The following is a 15,356-nucleotide window of genomic DNA, read 5'->3' as shown; positions in this document are numbered from 1 at the left end:
GCTAGAACTAGAAGCACTTCGTCGTATCCTAACGAAGCGGCTTACTAACTAGAAGCGCTTCGTCGTATTCTAACGAAGCGGCTTAACGATATCCTTATCCTTACTACGACTACCGAGACGTATAAATTCTTTCTTAAATATAGCGATATAACGTAAAAACTAGTCGATAGCGTAGTTAGTTTAATAAGCGATAATTATTAGTAGATCGCCCTTATTCTAGTTCTTAAGTACTACTTTAATAGCTTATATAGAGATATAGGTCTTACTAGTTCCGGGTAGGCCTTAAATAATAGCAAGCTACTTCGTTAGGATACGACGAAGCGCCTCCGGTTAAGAGGCGTCTAGAGCCCTATTAGGCTTAGAAGGCTAGTACTTAATAATATTAATATTCTCGAAGCTCTCGTTAGATTTATTAACTAGGATAGAGCTTAGATCTCGCTTCGGCTATACTTTAATATACTTAGGCGCTAAAATGCGAAACTATATACTAACGAGGTACTCTAATAAGGCGAAAACCTCGCGTATTATACGCTAAAGGCTAAGTAAGGTATACCGATTAGCTTCGAAAAGTCTGCTACGGTCCTCTACTATAAGATATTCCGTAGTAGGATCTAGCTCTAACTCCTCGGGACGGATAAAAGCGAGATTAAGCTTAGGTAGATTCTACTAAAGTCTCTCTAGTAGTCGAGTAGTAATAGTAGCGATAATAGCGCGAGATACGAACTTGTTATTTATTAGTATAAGAACGACTAAGCTACCGGCGATAAGGCGCTTTAACTGTTCCTATAGGACTTTCTTACTAGTATAGAGGAGACTAAAAGTAACGTAAATAGCGAAGCTATATATAGACAAAGTCGCGCCGTAGATATAAATCTGCTTAGGTTAGTATACAACGGGCGGCGCGTTAAAGGTAAAGGCGAGACTAACCTTAGTATAGATACCGACTTTACTATTAAATGCGTCTTTAGTCGTATATAGAGTATAGCGAGTTATTAAGACTACTTCGCGAAGGCTATAGAGGGTATCTTCGCGGTATAGCTCGTAGAGAGTACTCTACTAACTAGAAGCGCTTCGACGTATCGAGAGCTACGAGTAGGAGGTAGCGAGGTATAACCCTAAGCCTAGCCGTATCGCTAGTTATAGCTAATTAGCTAGAGCTGTATCGCTAGTTATAGCTAATTAGCCTAATACGGGCATAGTCGAGATACGACTTAGAATACGACTACCTTCTTATTTAGCTTATAATATACGTAGGCGGCCTACGAGTAGGCGCGAGAATATATTCTTTTATACCTTCGATATTATAATATCGAATAAATAGAGAATAGTTCTATAAGGGAGGCGATAAATAGTAAATAGAGCTCGTAGACGTCGCGCGTAAGGGCGAGCGTTCCTATCGCTAGTTATAGCTAATTAGCCCGCGGCCCTTACTATATCGCTAGTTATAGCTAATTAGCCCGACGCCGGCGCCCTACTATACGCCCGCTATACGCCTAACCCTAACCCTAAAGTGCCCTATAGTATTAGCCTTCTTTCCGAGCCTATAGGTTTAGTACGTACTCGCGCGCTAATAGAGATCGAACTCTTCTTTATTTACTTTAGTAGTTGCTTCCTCTTCTATCTCTACTTTTTACCTATAAAATAGGTATAATATCGGAGCCTTCTAAACCTTCTTTTTCTTTATAGGAGCTATATTTAGACTAGTTTCTTTCTAACGCTCGTAGAATATCTTTTCTAGAAAAGTCTAGTAATACTTAGGCTATTCCTCGTCGCCTTTCTATTCTAGCCTCTACTAGTATATATCCTTTTCTGCCGAAGTAAGTAAGTACATAACGCTATAGATATCCCCGAACGACTTAAAGGTAGTACTATAATATTTATATAACTTAGTATAGGAGGTATCTATAGCTTTTATTATAGCTACTTTCTAGGGAACGCTCTTCTTAGCTAGCTTAGCTACGGTTTCGTCGAGCTCGTTAAAGAGCTAGTTATAGTACGTAAAGATAAGGTAGATTGTCGGTCCTCGGGTTCTTCTAATCGTAGTAGTAACCTTCGCGTAATACTTACTAATATCGACGAGATACTCTACTTAGCGCTATTCGGCGGAGGTGAGCCCGAGCTACTTAATACCCTCGGAACTCTAATAGATCTCGAGAGCGGTACGTAAAGTATATTTCCTCGTAACTATATAGAAAGTCGAATCGAACTAGGTCTTAACGTCTTAGGTAAAATAGAGTAGGCGCTAAGGAGGCCGCTTTTACTATCGCTTATTCTATATAATATTCTAGGTATCGGTTTTAGGGCACTCGATTAGGTTCTTTTAAATAGCCTCGAATTAGTTATATCTCTATAACCTCGAGTTCGTATATATTACTAGACGACGAAGCTAGAGAAAAAGAGTTAGAACTATACTAGGTTACTAGCTATAGGTACTAGCTACGGATAAAAGTTATATCTTATATAAAACGAGAGTAAGGCTCTCTACCTTATCCTATCTTATTACTATAACGAGTTTCTCGACTTTCGACTTTGCTTTATCCTTATCTAGGATCTTCTATTAGTCGTCGTTTAATAGTGTAATTTTAAGCGTCTTAAAGAGGGCTCGGATTACGATTTAAACTATATAAGCGAGGTAGGGAAACTTCTTTAGGGATATAACTAGTATCGACGTCGGCTCCGATTTAATAGGGCTAGAGCTATTACTAGGCTCCTCTTTATCGTTATTATCGTACGTATTATCGTATATATCCGAAATCGTAGCGAGCTTAATATTCGGAAGATTAAGCTAGATTATAGACCTTATAATCTCCTTTACGTACTCGACCCTATCGATACGATTAGTAATTTTAAAGATATACGCGAGTGAATTATATATATAACGCCTTATATAATATTCGATTATTACTAGCGTTATCCGTAGTAATCGAGATTAGTTTCGTTATTACGCTAACCCTATCTATTACCGTATAGATAAGCTTCGCTATATCCTTACTAGTATAGGAACCTAGAATTTTAGGGAATCCGATTATAAGTTCCTAGAGTTTCTAATCCGAATTAATAAAGTATAGTATAATCGAGAGGAAGGAGGTTCTTATAGTCCGGCTTAACTAGCTATCGATAGTAATAGCTATTCGGCGAGTATTACGGAGGATCTCCCGAATATCGTCTAACGTAGCCTCTTTATTCTTTTCTAATATAATACGCTATATTATAGCGCCGAGAAATAGGGAAGGGTAGTTTATAAGATATAGGTATATCTTCTATATAGACTCCCTTTCGTAGAAGTCTTCCGGAAGACCGTTTATAGCTAGTATTTCGTTTACTAGTTACTTAAAGTCTTCGGGGGAGAAATCGGTAGCCTTTAATCCTAGAGCTTCCTTAAGCGTAGCCTATAATAATTAGCTATATCTCTATAGTTAATTAAAGTAGCTAGAATCTATAGCCGGTAGCTATAGCCGGTATTTTAGAAGACGTACCTCTTTCTAGAACGCTATATCTATATTAACTCTCCTCTCTCCTTAAGATTCCCGATACCGTTTAGAATAGAGATAGTTCGTAGGCGATAAGTTCCTATCCCCTAGTTTCGGGTATTTTAAGATTAAACCGTAGAAGTTATAGACAATTACTAGTTAACCTTTAAGTCGAGAAGTCGTATAATAGTATAATACCCCCTCTATAAAGAACTTCTAGAATGTATCCGTTCGCTCCTTACTCCCCTATTATATCGAGTACTTCCGGAGTTTATACTCCTTCGAACGTAAGTATAAAGGGAACTATATCTTATAGACCTATTAATTAAACTGCTCTATATACTTAGGTTTCTAAAGATACGCCTAGCTAGCCTTTTCGAAGATTTCCGGGTTAATACTCGATATTCTTATATCTCCGAATAACCTTCTACTTAGACTCCGTAAAGGTAAGGACTAGGTAGTAGTATCCTATAATAAATTCCTACTACTAGGATTCGGAGAGGATAAATCTAGCCCTAATTGTCGTCTAGGACTCGATAGGCCCGAAAGTAAGTATACGACCTCCTCTCGACGTTGTCGTAATCTCGCTTATATACTAGACTATTTCGACTATCTTCTCGTTATTACCCTTCCTAGTATAGCGCCTAGTATATATACAATATCGGTTAGTATGTTTTAAAGTTTCGTATAGTAAGGTAAGGACTTAGGAGTAGTAGATATATACTAGTAGCTATAGGGAAATACCCTTTCTTTTATAGTATCGTATCGTTAGGTATAGCTAGGTAGTATATAGCTAGCTACCTTTTTTTTGTTTCCTAGCTACCTAACTACTATATTTTTTTTCCTAGCTACCCTAGCTAGCCTAACTACTAGAATTTCTTTCCTAGCTACCCTAACTACCTAAATTTTACTTTCTATACGGCGGCTCTTTCCTACTAATAGAACCGAGCTACTATACCTAACGAATCTAAGCTCGTTTTTAGTCTTAATCTATCCTCTTTCGATATAAGATACTCGATAAGCAAATACTTAGGCCGAGTCTAACTACGAAACCTAAGACTAACTAATAGCTCTATTAACTAATCCTAATCCTCGAACTCCTTCCGCTTCTTAGTAAAGACCTTAAAGAGCGCTCGAGCTTCTTCGAGTACCTACGGAGTAGTCGAGATAAAGCCGTATCGCTAAAATAGGTAATCCTTCGGAGGCTTATATAGAGATTTAGAGAATTCTAACGCTAACCTATCCTACTAGTAGCTTAGATTCCGGATATAAGCCCTCTCTATCTTAGTAAAGATTTTATATAGTAGTAGTACTCTACCTTCGAGAAACGCTTTCTATTTAACTATTAGTATCTACCGGCTATAAATGCCGGCTATATATACCGAGTATAGAATAATTACCTATACCCCTTCCTCCTTTAGTAATACTTCTACCGTCCCTAGATACCTAGCCCCGATCGTATTAATCGTAAGCTACTTTACCTTTATAGACGTAAAGGCTTCGCTCTAATACTAATAAAGAAACTTCTACTCTATATCGAGGATATAAAGATAACTAGTCTCGATTCTAATCCTTACTAGCTTTTCGTAGTAGCTTTAACTATAATTTTCTAGATTAATAGGACTTATACCTTAGCCCTTTACTAGTATCTCGTCTCTTTAACTATACTCGATCTACTTCTAGCGCTTATCGTTTATAGCGTTAGGCCCTAAGACTATACCTATTACTAGATCGACGTATAGTATCTCCTCGCTTTTTTAGTTCCTTTATTCGTAGTATTACGCTCTATCGCGGTATCCTAAACTCTAGTATTATTGTTCTTAGCTATCTAAATATCTCCGTTACTATCGGTCGTATCGATAGAGATAGCGGCTATAGGTCTAAATACTATTAGTTAACGTATTAAAGAAAAATATACCGGCTATAGCTACCGGCTATAGCTACCGGCTATAGCTACTAGCTACGGCCGCTAGCTAGATTAATTTACGCTACTAGAACTTTACGCTCGAAAACTAGCCGCAATTCTTTCCTCCTCTTAGCCTTTTCTTAGGTTATCTTCTTATTCTAACCTTTACTTTTTTCTATAGGCGCTAGCTATCCTTATCTATCTTCTCCTTTCTCTCGCGGTCTCGTATAGAATTCTTCTTCGTAGAGTACTCCTTTTTAGTCTTACGCTTTTTAGTTAGACGCTTAGGTAAAACAAACTCGCGGTCTTTAGTTCTATTTTCTATTTAGCGCGCGGCGCGCTTCTCTCTTACTATTATAAGGAAAAGGGGCAGGGGCGTAGCGTATAGTAGTTATTATCGGTATAGATATAGAGGAAGAAGTTAAAAGTATAAGAATATCGCGAAGCCCTAATTGTTACCGCCTACGTAACGTTATATAGGTAAGCTTTCGTAACTACGGTAACTACGCCCTAGTAATAGCAACTACGCCCTAGTAATAGCAACTACGCCCTAGTAATAGTAACTACGCCCTAGTAACGGTAACTACGCCCTAGTAACGGCAACTACGCCCTAGTAACGGTAATAGAGCGTAGTAAATATAACCTAGTAACTATTATAGCCGGCAATCGTAGCCGGTAGTCGAATAAGAGTATCCTTATAGCAAAACTACGCCCTAGTAACGGCAACTACGCCCTAGTAACGGTAACTACGCTCTAGTAACGGCAAAAGAGCGTAGTAAATATAATAGAATTACTATTATAGCCGGCAATCGTAGCCGGTAGTCGAATAAGAGTGTCCTTATAGTAAAACTAATATAGTCTCTAGTTTAAACTAGGAATCTATATAGTTCGAAAAAACTAAACCGGAACTAGGGAGCTAGTTCGCCGCTAAGAAACTGGACTATATACGTTCAGTAGTTCGGAAACTAAACTGCTACGGGGTCTAACTGTACCGGCTACCGAGTATCTCCGCGTATACGCTAAGTAGGCTTCGCGCTAGCGGATTAGTAATATAGTATATATAAAAACATCACATAACTATTACACAAGATTTACGAAGATAGGATAGAAGACTTTACTTACTTAGGTTCTTATATAGAGCTAGTAGGATTAGGGATCTTCTATATCTATTAGCTAAATTAATTTAAAAGTATCTCTAGTAGGCTCGCTTAGCTTATAGTTAAGGCTTTCCTATAACTATTAATTCTTAATAGATATAGCGATAGTACTACTAGAAGGCAGTAGTACACTAAGTATACTACTAGTACTATTCTATAAGCTAGTAATAGCCTACTCTAGAGCCCCTATACGCTTCTTCTAGTTAGGGCCTTATCTTTAATAATACGATTCTATAGTACTCTCTAAGCCTTAGTTTTTACTTTATAATACTTTATTATAATACTAGCGTATTATTCTTTGCCTTCTCTATCTTATATTACTATAACTAAGCTATCGCGGGATATAAAAAAATTACTTTAAATAATTAGCTACTCTAGTATTTATATCTAGCGTCTATAGCTTACTTTATAGACTACTAGTAATATATACTAATAAGTAGCTACGTATACCTATAATATACGAGCGAAGCTTCTACCCTACTTATAAGCCCCCTTACTTACTACTTGCTTATATATAGTAAAAGCTCGTATTCCTTTTTATAATTAAATTATTATTTTTCTATTATATTATCGCTATACTATTCCTATATTATTTTTATATCGTTGTTATATTATACTATCCTTAGATTGCTATTATATTATCGCTATACTATTCCTATATTATTTTTACATCGTTATTATATTATACTATCCTCGGATTACTATTATATTATCTTAGTATCGTCTTTTAGTTATAGTTAGCCGCAATCTTTAGGTTAGCTTTAAGAGGTTCTAGGGCAGTAGTAAGAGCTTCGCTCGCAATTGTACCGCCGCGGAATTACGGTCTACGCCTAGCCTTATAGGATTTAAGCGCTAGCGCTTATCTAGCTATTCGACTCTAATTAAGAAGACTAGTTAGGTAGGAGCCCTAATTACGTAGCGCCTATCGACTATACCTCGTTTTAGAAGCGTTACAATTAGATATATAGCAATCCTTAGCTCCTAAGCCGCTTACTAAAGGCTAAAGCTATAGTCTATAATAATAAGTATATATAGCGTAAATTTAATATATAAGACTATAAGTAATCGATACGTAAAAGCAAGGCTATTTACTCTCGTAAGAGCTTATAACCCTCTCTAGCTTAATTAAACGACGTACTAACTTCTAACTCGCCTACTACTACTACGCTAAGATATTCCTCTAGCTTCTTATAATCGCTACGATAGCCTTAGGTACTACTACTTAGAATACTACTTGCGGAACCTAGAGCTCCTTAGGAGCCGCTACTGCAACTAGGGTTGTGCAAACTACTATTACTAGACTAGTCGGCTTATATACTACTAGTTTTGCAGCCTCGGTCGTTACCGCAAACCCATGCGATACAGTTCTGGCAATGCAGTGCACCAACACAGAAGACCCGATCTGTGCCTCAGGTTCAGATGCCGTGGTTCGTGGCCCACTCCATCAAAGCTGTGTGCCTCTGCAATGTCCAGGCCCATACTGACCTCGTGCTAGGTCACTGTCACCCAAGGCCCTTCGCAATATGTGATACAGTACTCCACGAGCTCCATAGGAGCAGTCGTCGCCTTTTCGGAAAGCTGCAGCCTTGACGGACCTCCAGGATCAGCCAGCGAGGCAGTCTGTATAGGATCGATTTCTGGTTCTATTGCAGTGAGTTTTTCCGGTACGGAGAGGCAGCTTAGAAAACCACTCACAGTTCGTAATATAGGGCCAAAGCACTGCAACCTCAACAACCACCACTCTTACGAACAAGGACGACTTCAACTATGCTCCGATCCCTATCACTGCCGGTGCCGAGAAGCTGCTATCTTCTGGCGCGAGTTGCACCGCTACTCCAACATCAGAAGCTGGAGCCGCGGCCGCCACATCTGTTGGTGAGATCTACAAGGTCATAGTTCCTGTTGGCGCGGCTGTAGTGGGTGCTTTGATCTAGAGCCCTCCGTCAGACTTTGGAGTGGCCTGATTTTGGCGATTGCTGGCTATACATCTCTGCCTCTCGCAGGCGTCCACATTGAGTAGGGGCTTAGAAGATAGTTCTTGGAGGAAATTTTTTTGATTTGCCGGTTTCGCAATACAGCTGAATCTCCTGCAGGCAGTCTGCTGGTTCGGTCTTCGGTTAAGCAAAGACTCGGCTATATCATGATGAAGCATTGTAATTGCAGAGAAAGGCGTAACGAAACACCCGAACAAAATGGAAGTGCGGTGAGTCGAACACCGCTAGTTCTACACATCTTGATGAGGCTCAACTTTCAAGCGGAAAGGCAAGTACTCCGAGCACATATTCTATAGCATTGATGCACCCCGCTTCAGTTTCCCCAGAATCGTGGAGAACGAGCGAGGCCGCGGAGCAATCTCCTACAGATAGAGATGCCAAAGCTACGGCGTGGCATCTGACGGCATTACCAAACTCGGCCTCCCATTCGGCTCTGCAAAAGAATCCGAACTACTGCAGAATGATCCATATGGCATCCATGACTTATTTGAGACCGCAAGATCCGACCACGGATCCGAAAAATGACCGTCAAAGGGAACATGCAGCGAGCTAGCTGTCCAATATGTTCCACCGCCATCTTACAAATTCCCATCCTTCTCCTCCTCCCCTCCCCTCGCGACGTCCAAAATGTCAGCTCCTAACGAGAAGAAAGATGTCACAGCCTTCGAATCCACAGACCACAGCACTGACGCCGTCGAAAAAGCGACACCACCCTATGGCGGGCTCGACGAAACCGATCTCCCCGACTATCACGACAAGCAGACGGCTCGGATTCTGCGGAAAGTCGACTTTCGGCTAGTTCCTATGTTGACATTGCTGTATCTCTTGGCTTTCCTCGACCGTGGGAATATCGGGAATGCTAAAGTAGCTGGAATGAATGAGGATCTAAACCTCACGGGAGCGGAATACAATCTTGCATTGACAGGTACTCGATGAGATAAGATTTGCGGAGTGACGACCGCTGATGCATGCATGGTATACAGTCTTCTTCTTCCCCTACGCCATCTTCGAAGTCCCCAGCAACATCGTCTTGAAACTGATCCGTCCTTCGGTATGGATGATGATTTTGATGGTCAGCTGGGGAATTGTCATGACATGTCAAGGCCTTGTGCAGAACCACAATCACCTTTACGTCACTCGAATTCTCCTGGGACTCACCGAGTCAGGCTTCTTCCCTGCTGCAACCTACTTACTCACGACATGGTATTGTAGATTTGAAGTGCAGACTCGGCTTGCAGTGTTCTTCAGCGCTGCGAGTTTGGCTGGAGCATTCTCTGGGCTGCTAGCTTTTGGGATCGAAAAGATGGAGGGGGTTGGTGGGTTGGAAGGATGGCGGTGGATATTCATTCTTGAAGGGATCGTCACCGTGGTCATCGGAGCGAGCTTGTACTGGACTCTGCCAGATTCGCCAGCGACGTGCTCGTTCTTAACCCCCGAAGAGAAATCTATCATCGATAGAAGACTCATGCAAGATGCTGGGACCAAAGCAGGCCATGTAAACACCCATGATGGATTCCAATGGCATTTCCTCCGAGAGGCTCTTCTGGAATGGAAGATCTGGTTTGCGGTTATCATTTACTGGGGGAATTCGGTAAGTACATGCTTCCATCGACAACAAGCACGGATATCAGCTGACGGTCATGCTCGTCAAGATATGTCTCTACGGCTTTACCTACTCCGCCCCAACAATCATCAAAGAGCTTGGGTACAAGACCTGGGAAGCACAACTCCTCACAGTCCCCATCTACGTCCTCGGCGCCATCTCCACCGTCTTCTTCAGCTGGCTTGCGGACAAGAAACAGACACGCTGGCCATTCATCATTGGTCCTTACGCAGTTGGCGCCTGCTGCTTCATCGCTCTACTCTCCATCCCACACCCACGCTACCCTGGCCTGACCTACGCCTTCCTCTTCGGAATTCCGGCTGGCGTCTACCCTCCTCTGATCACAATCCTCTCATGGGTCGGCAACAATCTTGCTCCAACGTGGAAACGAGCGGTAGGCATGGCATTGCTCATCTCCGTCGGCAACTTAGGAGGTGCGATCGGCTCTAACATCTACCTGACCAGTCAGGCGCCAAAATATCCTTTGGGCTTCGGGTTGTGTCTAGGGATCTTGACTGCTGCGATCATTTGTACGTTGTTGCTTAGGATTGCGTATAGCCGCATTAATAAGCAGAGGGATCTGATGGGTGAAGAAGAAGTGAAAGAGAGGTACACGGAGGCGCAATTGCTCGATATGGGTGATAAGAGCCCGCTGTATCGATATGTGACCTAGAGCACGCAGAAGTGCGACAGTCGATCGAAAAATGCCTTTCCTGCTTCCGCCTTGTCCATGTCGACTTCCTCAACACCAAGAATGGTAGCATTCCCAAAGTCCATCAAAGAACCCGTCTCACATATCTCCTCGCACGAATAGCACAAGGAAATCCTACGCGCCGCTCTCCTCTAGGACTGGGAGAATAATAGAAGCAAACAGTTCTATCCTCCTAAGACTCTCCAACAGCCAAGCAAGAATGGTAGCACCTCCAATTTCCATCAAAGAACCCGTGCCATGTACCTCCTCGAACGAATCGTACAGGCAAGACCCACGGCCCTCTTTCCTCTAGGACTGACTGGCTGCATGAAAGCAACACGCACCTCTATCCGCCCCAACAGACCAAGAACTCCAGACCCGCGACTCTCGATCGAAGCAAAACCGACCCGCTCAATCATCAACAATCTGCACCAACACAACATCACCAACGCACTCACCCCTTCAACCCCCCAACCCTCCGCCTCGAACCTGAGTCTGCGTCTGCACCACCTCCACCACCCTCAAATTCTCCCTCTTCAACCCCTCAAACTCGCGATCCAATTTCCGATGCCAAGGATACAGGACAAAAACCTGAAACGCCAACGCCGAAGAGGCGATGCAGAAATTCGTAATGGAGAAGCGGCGGGCGAGGAGAGGCATGGTCGGTTTGTAATAAGAGCCAAAAAAAAGAGACGATGGGAGGATGGGAGAATGTCTTGCCTGATGAGAGTGTAGATTGGATGGATATAAGTGAGTGGTTTGAGAACTTGCCCCTTTTGGCTCGTGTTCACATGAAGAAAGAATGTCGGAGATGGGCCGATGGTACTGATTACATGGCGATGTCGGTGAGGGGGGGGGAAGTCGGGTTGGATCGGAAAGGCAGGCAGGCAGGCAGTAAGGAGAGGTGCGCGATATAAAGGATCGTTCTGACAGCGAAGTGTTTGACTTCGCGATGCTGGAATCGTGGATTGCCGAAGCTTGATCCGTGTGTCGGAGATTCGGAGGGAAGTGCGAGATGGTCTGTGAGCAGTCAGCGAGAACTTGATGCGCGGCCGTCAGGCCCTGTTCTCTTTCGTAATATATAGCATATTAGTCGAGATTAATAAGGTCGATTTAACCAGCGCATATTGTCTATATTATTAAAGAGAACAAGACCGGTTTTTAAGCTTTCTAGCTCTTGGCGGCGGCTCCAACTTCGTGTATAGATAGTATCCATATTCTATGCTATTGCAGTCCATATTGGTGTGTTATAACTATAGCTCCGAAGTCTTCTAAGAAGAAGGTGTCTACGAAGAACAAATACGGCTCTCCAACCGGCTCGAAGAAGCGCAGGCGGTTAGCAACCCCTAGCAAAAGCGCATTGCGATACGCTCTAGGCGTATCGCAAATCTATCACTTCACTCTGCTTAATCCTACTGTTAAAACACGCCTATACCTGCCGGAAGAGGGCAGCGAGCAGCGAGATTAGGTGGCTTAGAGTCAACACCATATTATGAAAGAGAACAGCCATATTAAGCATATTAATGGACGATAATATGCTATATATTACGAAAGAGAACAGGGCCTCAAGGTGAGAACACAAAGCGAGACGTCTGGCAATTCCGGTATTTCTGCAATAATGCTGGGTAGGTATATGCTGCGCTCGCAACTGCGGCTCGCCGCTTCGACTGTCTTATGCATGCTTTTCCTTCAGACTTGGAGCCTCTGATCCCATCTTGAAACACCAACGCCCTGCTAATGTCCGATCCATCACATACTCCCGAGCAAGCTCCTAGACGGCCATCCTACCCTGCAACACAGTAGGAGCCAAGTCGCTAACCATCGCTCCCACTGCTCTTGAAGGCGGCACAAAGAGCGGCGTACTGATGTGTCAAGTCCAGGATTGGCTGCGGAAGACTTGTTGCCTGCACGATGCTTCGGACCTTGACTGCGCCTTCCTCTTCGATGAGTTTGCGGATGGTGTAGAGAAGATCGGGTGAGAACTAGAGGAATTGTCAATTGCGTCCTGCAGGCGTCGTGCGAGGGCAGAACTCACCTCCGAATACCACCTGTACTGCCATGCGATCAGTCTGATCAGAGCACCAAGCATTCCTCTGCAATCATTCTGCTTCTCATACAGATTCAGGACTCCACGCATAGCTTTCGGGCTGAATCGCATGCTCAAGCACGCCTGCCACGCCTCCACTGCTTCATCCGGATGATGCAACCGCTCGGCCAGATCACCCAAGATTTCCCACTCTTCGGCGTTCTTCTTGTAGGCCAATTGTTGTTGTTTGTACTGCGAAGCTTCGGTGCGCCATATGGTGTAGATACGAAGGTCCTCGTACAGAACCATGAAAAGATTATCGAGCCATCTTTCGCAGAGCCTCTTGTGCTGGAATTGGGTATATGCCTGATTCGAGGAGCCGGGGACAGGTGGCTGGGGTTGTGGTGTCTCTGCATCGGAGCGCACTGTGATCGATGATGACGGTTTCGATACGTCTGGGTCAAGATGCGATGATGCTGCTGTGGGTTCGCCATCACCATTGATCATGTCGTCGGTATCCGGCTCGGATGGTGCTTCTTGTGGCTGTTTGTGTCCATTCGGCTGTGGAGTATCGTTTCCTCGCAGTGCCACCGTGCTGGCATTCCTAGAGCCAGCCGGCACAGCTTGCTTCTCTTGGCGATACTCCTCCTCCATGACAAAGACCTGACTTCGAATCTTGAGAAGCTGATCCCACCCTATCTTCTTTGTTATCTCGGTGAGGAGGATGTAAGCTTTGAGGAAAGTGCCCTTATAGTTGCCAGCCGACAGTCTGCGCAAGGTCGGATGCACAACGTCGGCATCTGGTGTGGCGCCCGCATCATCGATCTCATCGCACATCGTCTCTGGCGCCAGCGGGAGGGAGATTCTCGCCGGTTCAGGCAGTCGTGGGGCATCTTTGTCCTGGTATGTGAACATCGGACATGAGTTGAGCGTCAAGAGTGCCATGTCCCACTGCTCCATGCCAACGTACACCTCTGCCAAGCGCGCCCAGGTGCAGAACTCACTCGGCGCAGATACGACACCTCGTTTCGCGATCTCAAGTGCCAGGTCACCTCGTCCTTTTTTGTTGCAAAACTCTGCTTGCGTGTCCAATATGGAATAGTCCATGGGTAGGTCTTGTACGGCGTCATGAAGCAGCTGCACAGCCTTGACCTCCTCGTCCGCTGCAATGTAGACTTTGGCGAGAAGCGACGAGATTTCAGGATCTCGCATCCTCAGCTTTTCGAAAAGATTGATGCCGGCGGCAAATCGTCCAGTGGTCTTGAAATAATGCAGTAGGCCGGAGGTCAAATGGTTGGAGACCAGATTTGGCACCTGGATCTCGGGGTCGGAGCCCAATTGCCATCCTGGGGATCATGTCAGCCTGATGTACAGGTGCGTAGCCGTTTCACTGACCACTGAAGAACAGCTTCTCGGCAGCATCCAGGAATCTCTGCTCTTGCTCTGTGCTCTGCACTGGATTGAAGCGTCGCACTCCGATGATGCGCTTGATCACGTCGCCCGAGCCAGTGTCTGCATATGAGTATGCTCTGAGCACACTGCATAGATATGTCTCCAACCAATGCTCTTCCGTTGCTTCCAGCTTGTTCCCTCTCTCGTCCACGCAATAGCTCTCGACAGTGCCCGGTATCTGCACCTGCACGCGCATATCCACTCTGGAAAAGGCATTGTAGCAGCTGCTCCAGTCAGTATAGCTGTTGCCACGACTTGCACTACCCTTACCAGTATGTTCCCGCAGCGATCTTGTTTGGCGTATTGCTCGGAGCGTAGGTCAAGGTGTTGATGTATGCGGCCAAGCTTGCCAGCGACGAAGCATCGACGCCAGTGACATGATGGTACACTCCAATCTATGGCATTTCTCAGCGATTGTCCCACACACTTTCCTCATCTCTGCTCTGTGCGCTCGCGTGCGCGTACCTGTTTCGAGGCGGAGGATGATTTCGGGGAAGCTTTCGTCAGGTGGACAAGATCGGGCGGACCGAGTTCGCGGAGGGTTTGCAGGGCTTCGGTTCGTATTTCGACGACATTGTGCGCCTCGTCCTCGAACAATCTGTACTGCATGTCTCAGCTTCCAGTGGCATTGAGCTTTGCGGTGTATCAGCCAGCGTGCACGGCTCCCTTACTCTGGCACTCCGGTCGTGATCATGGTCGCCGCATCTGACGACAGGCTCAGTCGCGTAGCTTCGAAGGTGTTCGATCACATGCAAACAGGGGAATGAATGATTGCGACCGTTGGCAATTGGGTGGAGTTGGTCGGATCAGTTCGATTGACAGCAGCTTCCAGACAACACGAATCTCGAGCCAGGGTACGGGGTACCTTTACTGTGGACACGACTTTAGTCACCGAGAACATCGTAGGCCGATCGCTCGACTCGACTTTTGCGCCTTCATCTCGCCTCGCACAGCTTCACGCGCGGGCTGCACTGCGCTCTACGTCGCGTCTCGCATCTTACACATGGACAGCAACTTCATCGACCAGCGCTTCGGCGTCGGCGTGGCGATATACCGC

General features: G+C 44.5%; 3 protein-coding genes across 3 annotated transcripts; 1 reads left to right on the top strand and 2 right to left on the bottom strand.

The window, feature by feature from the left end:
• Window positions 1-8,989: 8,989 nt before the first annotated feature.
• Window positions 8,990-11,598, top strand: MYCFIDRAFT_51266 (uncharacterized protein). The gene is made up of 3 exons (XM_007921884.1): window positions 8,990-9,452; window positions 9,511-10,118; window positions 10,180-11,598. Exons 1-3 carry the CDS (start codon window positions 9,155-9,157, stop codon window positions 10,801-10,803), a joined length of 1,530 nt encoding a protein of 509 aa, XP_007920075.1. The 5' UTR covers window positions 8,990-9,154; the 3' UTR covers window positions 10,804-11,598.
• On the bottom strand, window positions 10,742-11,509 carry MYCFIDRAFT_181367 (uncharacterized protein). Its single transcript, XM_007923545.1, is given in 2 exon segments — window positions 10,742-11,253; window positions 11,268-11,509. 1 exon segment carries the CDS (start codon window positions 11,479-11,481, stop codon window positions 11,284-11,286), a length of 198 nt encoding a protein of 65 aa, XP_007921736.1. The 5' UTR covers window positions 11,482-11,509; the 3' UTR covers window positions 10,742-11,253; window positions 11,268-11,283.
• Window positions 11,599-12,635: 1,037 nt separating the features above from the next.
• Window positions 12,636-14,908, bottom strand: MYCFIDRAFT_35369 (uncharacterized protein; the record flags this gene model as incomplete). Its single annotated transcript, XM_007921752.1, has 5 exons — window positions 12,636-12,803; window positions 12,857-14,193; window positions 14,243-14,523; window positions 14,570-14,694; window positions 14,765-14,908. 5 exons carry the CDS (start codon window positions 14,906-14,908, stop codon window positions 12,636-12,638), a joined length of 2,055 nt encoding a protein of 684 aa, XP_007919943.1.
• Between the last annotated feature and the right edge of the window lie 448 nt (window positions 14,909-15,356).

This window comes from Pseudocercospora fijiensis, assembly GCF_000340215.1.
Source record: "Pseudocercospora fijiensis CIRAD86 unplaced genomic scaffold MYCFIscaffold_1, whole genome shotgun sequence".
Classification (NCBI taxonomy): domain Eukaryota; kingdom Fungi; phylum Ascomycota; class Dothideomycetes; order Mycosphaerellales; family Mycosphaerellaceae; genus Pseudocercospora; species Pseudocercospora fijiensis.
Note: the sequence above shows the minus strand (reverse complement) of the source record. Positions and strands in the feature narration are given on the sequence as shown.

Excerpts from the sequence above, each read along its gene's own strand:
- MYCFIDRAFT_51266 (XM_007921884.1), top strand. The coding sequence starts at position 9,155 with ATGTCAGCTCCTAACGAGAAGAAAGATGTCACAGCCTTCGAATCCACA. Across the intron at positions 9,453-9,510 it reads ATACAATCTTGCATTGACAG|TCTTCTTCTTCCCCTACGCC; the intron begins GTACTCGATGAG and ends CATGGTATACAG. Across the intron at positions 10,119-10,179 it reads TCATTTACTGGGGGAATTCG|ATATGTCTCTACGGCTTTAC; the intron begins GTAAGTACATGC and ends ATGCTCGTCAAG.
- MYCFIDRAFT_181367 (XM_007923545.1), bottom strand. The coding sequence starts at position 11,481 with ATGCCTCTCCTCGCCCGCCGCTTCTCCATTACGAATTTCTGCATCGCC.